Here is a 9,155-nt window from a genome sequence, read left to right as displayed (position 1 = left end):
TATTTTTACTTTTATATTTGATTAATTTGTTGTTTTTATTATTTTTGTTAGTTTTATGTTTTTAAGTGTCTATAGTTTTTATTAATTTTGGTTAAAGGTTGAGTCATTTTGTTGTTTTTGCCATTTTTTGTTATTTAGTTAGTTTTAATATGTATTTTTTAATTAATTTTATTTAGTTTATCAAACTAAACAAAAATGAGAAATGTTGCCCCAAATAAGTAAAAATATTTATATATAGTATTTAAAAAAAAGTTTTTAGCTATTAATTACACAGTTAAAGAAACATTATTTATCTTACACCACAAACAAATCAAGCAAGCAATACTATATTAATAATACCATATTAATAATTTATGTAAATATCACAATATTTACAGTCTATTTATATAAATATGTATTCATTTTATATGAATATATGTATTTATATATATTCCTTATATTTATATGAATTTTAGAAATGTATATGAATATTTAACCCCAAAATGTTTTATATATTACATAACCATATTGGTTTCCATGATTTTGTCACTTAAATCCTTACAAATGATTATTGATATAATTAAAAATAAAATAAAAATATTAAATAAAAGGAATAAAAATAATAAAAATATATAAATATTTTTATTAATATTATTTAATTTCTGTTTTTCTTTCTTTTTGTAACTATGTAATCATGTAAACCTGTATTATTTGTATGGACATCATCAACATGAACTGCTGCTATATAAAAGGGCAATATATATATATATAGTGACAACGGTATTGATATTGTTTTAATGCCTATAGAGAGAGAGAGAGAGTAGTGCATGCTGAATTGCACTGTAAATGTTGTGATTTGGTGACAGTCATAATGATGCACTGAGACATGCATCAGCAGTGCTTTATAGTCACAGTTTCTGTCAAGCTTCTGTCATTTTCATCTATTATCTCTGAAATGCAGCTTAATGGATTATTTCCTCCAGATGCACTAAATGTCATCCATTTTAGAATTGTGGCCCATTATGACATTTTACGCTGTTTAATGGCCATTAAAGGATTAAAACACAGACAATGCAGTAATATGCAATACATCTTCTTGGAACGTGGCTGTAAGAGAACCTTTGACTTTTGGTATAACATTTATGTATACATATATGTAATTGCAGTAGATGCCTCATATCTATGCTGCAGGGTTGTTCATCATAATTTGGTCTGGATGGCCCAGCTGCACTAGTGGTGTCAATATTGATCCCGAGGCCACATGAGAACACTATTGATCTCACAGACAGACATTTAATAGACTGCCTTACAAAAACCAGACAATCACTGCTGCTGCTGTTTCTGTTCCTCCAAACTATCCAAAATGACGATTCTTTATTTCGTAGTGAGGAGATGTGTCTCGTGCAGCTGTTTTTTCAAACAAGCTGCATCAATGAACTCGGGCATCTTGGATTAGTTCAGTTTAAAGATGTGAGTAACCTTTGTACTGCTTGAGTGGTTGCAGCTTGCTGTGTGCATTTGTAAGTGACTGTTTAAAGTGGGCACAAAGTCTGTGTTGTTAAACTTGAACTAAATGACATTGTAGCTGGAAATGTAATTGAGCATTACTAGGTCATCAGGTGTGTAAATACGGTTTCACTACTGGTTTGATTTTGTAGTTTTTATGTTACGATGGAATATTCATTTGTCAGATTGTCAAATTACCTTAACAGCATCCATTGATTTTTAAATGCGGTTTGCTTTTAGGCTATGCAGAGTTTCTAGTGCATACTCACGGTGTCATTCTTCAGCTCATATTGATCTGTAATTGTCACAGAATTTGATTTGTTGAATATGCAATAAAGAGACAAATTATTTTCCAAAAAAGAGAAAAACTATTTCAAAGGATTATTTTAGTATATGTTATACAAAGAAGCAAACAAGAACAAATGTCAGGGCTTCTCCTTCATGTTTTGGAAGTTGTTAAAAGAAGCTAGTTTTCTAGTTGAAGGTCATTTTTGATATTTTGCAAGAAACATCCAAATCCGTTTTTTTCATTATAGATATTATGAATATAATTAGTATATTTTCTGGCTGTTTGAATCTACCTGCACACAATAGTCACATATTAAAATGAATGAATATGCAATGAATTGTGCAATATTATTCACACATAGCATTACCTAAAATCTTAGTAGGTATAGGTACAAAATTTATAGTACATAAAAAAAGCAAACCCTTGATCCATGCAATCATATTATATTCAAGAAAGCTTAGATCAACTCCAGCGCCACCACCAGGTCCAACAAAATCTCTGAAGCTGACTTGACCCTGATCCCACAGAAGACAGCAAACCATGAGGTGCGTTACCTTGCTTGCCCTCTTGGGATGGAGGAAATCCAATAAAGGTGGACAAAGTGACAGTCATCCAGTCCAAGACCATCTGTATAAACGCAAGTTCTTAAGCCTAGATGGGTTGCATCAACAATTCTTTTGGAAACTGCTGTAGTTCTCAACACTAAAGCAGACAAGAAAATGTGGCCTGTCAATCCTTTATAACTGTGAAGGTTTACCTGTCAAGTCCTGCCCAGTCCTCCACCTTAAAGTCAACATCAAACCAAGAGCCTTTAACTTTAGCCCATCCTGATTTCACTCAAGCTGGACACTTTTTATTTAGAGAAAACAATTTTAATAAACTGGTGCAGAATTCTTCAAATGATTTTTACATATGGTTTGCAGATAATCAAAGTACACCATGAAAAATAATAATCAGTGATAACTTGATGGAGGTTTGGAGTTCTGCTACATTCTTCAAACATAATAAGCAGGTTGTTCTCACACATTACTTGCAAACCTGTTGCTGATATCCTTTATAGCAACTTTTATTTTTGTAACAAATAATATATATATTTTTTTATAATAAAAAAACATTTTAGTATTTAAACAGAATGCTAGATTTGTCATGAAAGATCGGTCCAAATATGTCAGGAATGGTCTCTTACCGAGACGCCAAGTCAACCTAATTGGAAAAGTAAGCCTATTGACTTATACTATATGAATAAATAAATGCATTTTCACACAGTGATTAAAAAACAAAAAAATGCAACCATTCACTATCTCAATGCAATCTAAACGGGTTTCAGATAAATATAGTCAGCCTACTTCAAATCCATAACATAATAATCACAACAAAAGGCCTGGAATTTGTGATGTCGATTATGTTTTCTAACAATGTATATCTACTACAGCTGATGAGAAATGCAAAGCAAAAATGAGGGTAAATTTAAGTCTTATCCTATGTTTAACAGATTTCAGGGTCATCTGACCCGACTCTTCCATAAGGTACACATGTGCAACATCACATGTAGTGTAATGACAACACTGGCATGCACTGAAATATGAATGCTTCATATATGAGGCCTTACGAAAACATCGTTCTTTTACACATAGCTATTGCTCAGACTGTTGAAGGCAAATCCTGTGGTCCACTATACAAAATAATAATAATAAATATATTTTTAAGTAGCCTAATAGTTCATCCCAAAAATGAAAATTTGCTGATAACTTACCCACCCTCAGGCCATCCAAGATGTAGATGAGTTTGTTTCTTCGTGGAAACATTTGGAGAAATGTAGCATTACATCACTTGCTGACCAATGGATCCTCTGCAGTGAATGGGTGCCGTCAGAATGAGTCCAAACAGCTGATAAAAACATCACAATAATCCACACCACTCCAGTCCATCAGTTAACATCTTCAGAAGCAAAAAGATGCATGCAAGAAACAAAACCATAATTAAAACAATTATGTTCAATCTATTGCTTCTTGTTGAAATAACTCATCCATAATCCACAGCAACACTTTTTCCAGTGAAAAAGTCCATCTCTCTTGATACAGATGAGACAACTTTTTCACTGTAGGAAGTGTTATATTATGGACTGCTATTTTAGCTGGAAACAACAGTTTGAATTTAAAAATGTCTTGATGGATACAAATTATTTGGATTACTGTGATGTTTTTATCAGCTGTTTGTGGACTCATTCTGACGGCACCCATTCACTGCAGAAAATCCATTGGTGAGCAAGTGATATAATGCTAAATTTATCCAAATCTGTTCCGATGAAAAAAACTCAACTACATTTTGGATGGCCCGAGGATGAGTAAATTATCAGCAATGTGAACAGAGCCCCTATTAACTGAAACTGTCCAAGCAGTGTATTCAATTGAAAAAGTTAATTTGCAGTACTACAAGATTTGCTGAAATTACTTGAGGAAGAAAAAAAAGTTACAGAATTGCTTAAAATTACTGCTAAAATCGCATTCGTACAAAATGGCAAAATGACAGTCGCACAACTCTACACTTTTTTCCATACCCTTACTGAATGTACAACACAAAACTTAAGTGGAAAAGTAACTTTTTTTTTTAAATACTGCACCTTATTAAATTATACCGTTCATTTGATCTTTGACAAATACAAAATAAAACGCTGCTTTTAGTAGTCTTCACGACAGCATTTTGTAAACCATTAAATATCTATGAAGCACATTTGGCAACTAAATGAATCGTGTAGGGACAGGACTACTGAAATTTTGGTAACTACAAGTGATGATCACCATTTTTAAAGTTTAAACAATAGTTCACTCAAAAATGAAAATCCGGTCAACATTTACTCGCCCTCAATTCGTTTCACCAGTATGCTGAAGAATTTCACACAACTTACTTATATGTGCAGAAGTTTAATTTTTAAGTGAACTGTTCCTTTAAAAAGAGAGTTCACCCAAAAAGCTTACTCTGTTGGCAACCAAACAGTTGACAGCAGCCATTGACTTCCAAAGTATGGAAAAAAAATATACACCATGCAAGTCAATGGCTACCGTCAACTGTTTGGTTGCTCATACAGATTTGGAACATCATCACGGTAAGTATATTTTTATTTTTAGGTGAACTATCCCTTTAAGACCACATTGATATAATAAAAATATTTTTGGAGACTCTAGTCGAATACATGGTTTATGCAGCACCACACTCTGCATTAGACAGAGTCACGATCATAATTACATCATTATTATTAAATCATAAACATGTAGAGGGAGGAGTGTTTCAGGGTCCCTCTATCCTGCTATAGCAGGTGTGATCCGAACTCAAACTGAAAGATAACTGAACGCTGGAGGTGTTGAAGAGGTTTCACGAGGTAAGACTGGCCCATCTGTGCTCCTAAATGATGTGAAGGAGATCTGACATTTAGGGTGGGCAGAAATCGGCAAAGTAAGGGTGCTGTAGGGCTTCCTCTGCTGAAATTCGCTGTACTGGATTGCATTTCAGAAGATTCTGCAAAGGACAAACACAGAAAAATCCAGCTAAAGCACGAAGTATGAAATCATGAACACATTATTACCACAATGAAAATACTTTACCTGTAGTAGGTCTCTACCAGTGCTGCTGAGCTTCGGGACGACATTCACAAGTGATGTAGTAGCTGGATACATTGGGTACGGCTGTCAAAAAAAAAAAAAAAAAAAAAAAAGATATTTAAATAATTAAAATGGAACGCAGAATAAATGTATCAAAATGAAGTAAAGGTTTAAAATAGTCAACTGCTGAGTATTTCTTAAAACAATGTTAAATGTTTGGTTTACTTGGGCATTCTCGCCATATCCTCTTTTCTTTTTTTTTTTTTTTGTGTGAAAAATCTTATCTGCACCATTTTGCAATCAAAATCTTTCTGCCAGCATTTAGACGAATGAATGTTGTACCTTATAATCTGGAAGTTTATTCATAGTCTGCCACTGTTCTTCTGTCGGCGTTCCCAGCAACGTGCCAAAATGTTAAAGTTAATCAGCTCATACATGCATGCCAAACCAGTATTTCTTTTTTTTTTCTTTCCCTTTTTTAGTCGAAGCATTAAAATCACTAATTTGACATTAATAAAAATTTAAATAAAAATAAACTAAACATACATACACATATATATATATATATATATATATATATATATATATATATATATATATATGTGTGTGTGTGTGTGCGTGTGTGTGAAGTTTATTTGCAAAACGGATAACTGTTTTTAATTTTCAAAAATCATGGTTTTTATTTATTTTTTAACCTAATCAACTGCAGTTTGACTGAGATTAATTGGAATGAACAATGAAAAAACATGATTTTTAAAAATCTATGAACTCTTCTCATATATATATCATAGACTATTATAAACTATCATAGTTTTTTTATTTATTTGACATTTAATCCAAATGTATAAACCCAACAGAAATCTGAGTGTAAAGGATATCTAAAGATCCTCTTCAGCTGGTCGTCCACATCATTACCAGGAAATAATGGTCGTCCTGCATTTGCCAATTCTAAAAAATAGCAAAAATAATACAGAAAAATAAATTCATATACTACAGGAAAAGATTATGATTTTACATGAAGCCATTCCTACCTGCAAATATACACCCTGCAGACCACATGTCAATAGAGGTAGAGTATAGCTTAGCACCAAACAGCACATCTGGAGGCCTGTACCACAACGTCACCACCTGAAGACAATCAACATGAAGTGAGGAACAGGAAAACTCTGAAAAACCACGCTGCATCTGAAGCCGTGTCGCTTTACCTCAGCAGAATAACAGCGTACAGGTATTCCAAAAGCTCTGGCCAAGCCAAAGTCAGCTAACTTCAGTTCACCGTTCTGATGACAACGACAATACAGATAGGCGTTTGTGAGAATACAGCAGAAATAAGGAAACAAGCACGGTGAAGTTCTACAAAATCAAAATAACAATTCATAATGTTATAGTCATATATAATGCAAACCTACAGGCTATTTCATGACACAAATTATTCAATAACAGGCACTTTGGGTCATTTACTTACTCTGTTGATGAGCAGATTTTGTGGTTTAAGGTCTCGGTGGAGAACATTTCGGCTGTGGCAGAAGGCAAGACCCTTCAATAACTGGTACATAAAGGACTGCAAGGAGAGAAGAATTAAATCTGATATCTCAAACATCTTCTGATATAGTCTTCAAAGGGTTTCATACATGCATAAAAAACAAATCAAACCTTGACGATCTCTGGATCCAAGTCACCATTACAGCTGTCAAAGTATTTCTTCAAATCCTGTTTGAATGAAAATCATTCTACGTTACAAAACATATAAGCTTTAAGACTAGCTCAAGCAGTAAGATCACTGGAATTAGAGTAAATACCTGATCACAATACTCAAACACTAATGTCAGCTTCTTATCACTGTGAAGGACGTCATGCAACCTACAAGAACAAGCAGTGGTTGTTGATACACCATTTATTTCATCACCATTTAATTAAATTGATAAAATGATTATTTAAAAAAACATATTAAAATGACTTGCAACCAACCCAACCTGGCATTAAATCGTTAATATATTAAACATGGAATACATTTTTAAAATCCAAGAGAAGGAAAATTGATTGCAACAATTTGAGTGTAATAATAACAAACAATAATAATAAATTTATATAATAATTTTAAAAGGTGACAGAATTAAAAAATATAAAAAGTACTTATTAATTAACAACATTTATTTTGCATGTTGTAAAGCAGCATAAAACAAGCTTCACTGTTTCTATTTCATCAAAAAGATTTAATATAGTTAAATATATTAAATGTGCAATATTTATTAAAAATCCAAAAGAAATAAAAATGTGCTTATTGCAATAATCTGAATGCAATCATTTTAATTAGGTTTTTTAATGCAATAATTCTAAAAAAACTAATCCAAGATAAATAAAAAAATAAAAAATACTAATTAATTAACAACATTTATTTTGTATTACGAAATATGCAAATAATTAAAAAAATAAAAGCAAACACACCTTACAATGTTTTTATGCTTCAGTTCTTTCAGGAGGCAAATTTCCCGCAATGCTGAACTTGGAACCCCCTGTAGTAGGATTAAAAATTAATGTGACAATTTGGTTTTAGTATGACTTGACCCCCAGCAGTCTCAGCTCTCCTTACCTCATCATCATCATCCAATCTCACTCGTTTGAGGGCCACGATCTCGTGCGTTTCTCTGTTTTTAGCCTTGAAAACGGTCCCATATGTACCTGATGATAGAGCACAAAATGCATTAAAGAAACTGGGAATAAAGTACAAGACATGGCAGACTGACTTCTAAGCATCAATTAGAAAATCAATGTAGGATTAGGATGAGTTGGCAAAATGTCAATTACAATAAAACAAATCCTCAAATGGGCGTGGCCTAGCGGTAGAATTTTTTTTTTTTTTTAAATTCTCAGTTGTTTGATTTGCAGTTCAATGGATGTGAAACTTTCTTCGTGTATTTATACAGGTGTAAATTATTCCTAAGAATAACGTAAACAGCGTGGTCACGTGGTAACTGTGTACTTTCTCATCGAACTTCAGGATAAACCAATCACTGCCGTTTTGATTAACGTATGAGCATATTTTATGATTTAATAAAGATTCCCAAATTTTCATGTATAACTTGACTACCAATTCAATTAATATATTTGAATTAGTATATTTAGTGTACAAATCGTCCTGAGATTTTAAAATAGCTCAACGGAGAAAAGCCGACTCTGAGCCTGCACGCGCCCTCTAGAGGAAGAAACACTTCATGTCTCATATAAATCAGCTTCTAACAGCTCAATGAGAATCAAAGAAAAGCCTGATAACGGTGCTGTAATGAACGATCTATCAGTTTAATTAGAGATGATCAATTTCTCTGAACAAAAGCGGCCACATCATTTAACAGGTGTGCAAACGCGGTTCTGATTTAACGTTATCTAAAGCCAGGTGCATCATCTCATCTCAGTATGAGCTTGCTAGCTAGCTGTAGCTTGGATTTTAATCTCAACACAAGCTTACGAAAGCGCAATTCACCGACTGTCAACCGCTGTAAACTCTATTATATCAGTAAACATTTATGAATGTTAATACTCTATAAATCTCTAATACAGACACAGCCAGTCAGGCCAGACAATCAATTTACTCACCCTCTCCTATCTTCTCCAACTTCTCATACTTTTGCATGGTTTTAGCCAGTTACAACAGCTTTTAAATAAAGCGTCCTGGCTCCTTGTTTTCCTACGTATTGAAAGAAAGGTTTTAATTGTACAGCTGATTACTGGCGTTTTTTATCAACAAGGGGCGTAGTACGCAACATGAAGAGAGCAATAAGGGCTTCAAG

The 9,155-nt window shown here is 33.1% G+C and overlaps 1 protein-coding gene across 1 annotated transcript; it reads right to left on the bottom strand.

Annotated features, from left to right (window-relative positions):
* Positions 1–2,582: 2,582 nt before the first annotated feature.
* Positions 2,583–9,155, bottom strand: cdk5 (cyclin dependent kinase 5). Its single transcript, XM_058765867.1, has 12 exons — positions 8,962–9,155; positions 7,961–8,049; positions 7,816–7,883; positions 7,170–7,230; positions 7,024–7,080; positions 6,836–6,931; positions 6,576–6,650; positions 6,402–6,498; positions 6,249–6,318; positions 5,713–5,773; positions 5,374–5,454; positions 2,583–5,287 (listed from the first exon to the last, which is right to left on the bottom strand). The coding sequence occupies exons 1-12, from the start codon at positions 8,996–8,998 to the stop codon at positions 5,201–5,203; spliced, it is 879 nt and encodes a 292-aa protein (XP_058621850.1). The 5' UTR covers positions 8,999–9,155; the 3' UTR covers positions 2,583–5,200.

The sequence above is a fragment of the Onychostoma macrolepis genome, chromosome 24 (genome assembly GCF_012432095.1).
Source record: "Onychostoma macrolepis isolate SWU-2019 chromosome 24, ASM1243209v1, whole genome shotgun sequence".
Lineage (NCBI taxonomy): Eukaryota > Metazoa > Chordata > Actinopteri > Cypriniformes > Cyprinidae > Onychostoma > Onychostoma macrolepis.
This window is presented reverse-complemented; position numbering and strand designations above follow the sequence as displayed.

Coding starts and splice junctions, on each gene's coding strand:
- cdk5 (XM_058765867.1), bottom strand. CDS start 8,998: ATGCAAAAGTATGAGAAGTTGGAGAAGATAGGAGAGG. Junction 7,231..7,815: donor AAGCATAAAAACATTGTAAG/GTGTGTTTGCTT, acceptor TTGTTCTTGTAG/GTTGCATGACGTCCTTCACA. Junction 7,081..7,169: donor TGTTTGAGTATTGTGATCAG/GTATTTACTCTA, acceptor TCATTCAAACAG/GATTTGAAGAAATACTTTGA.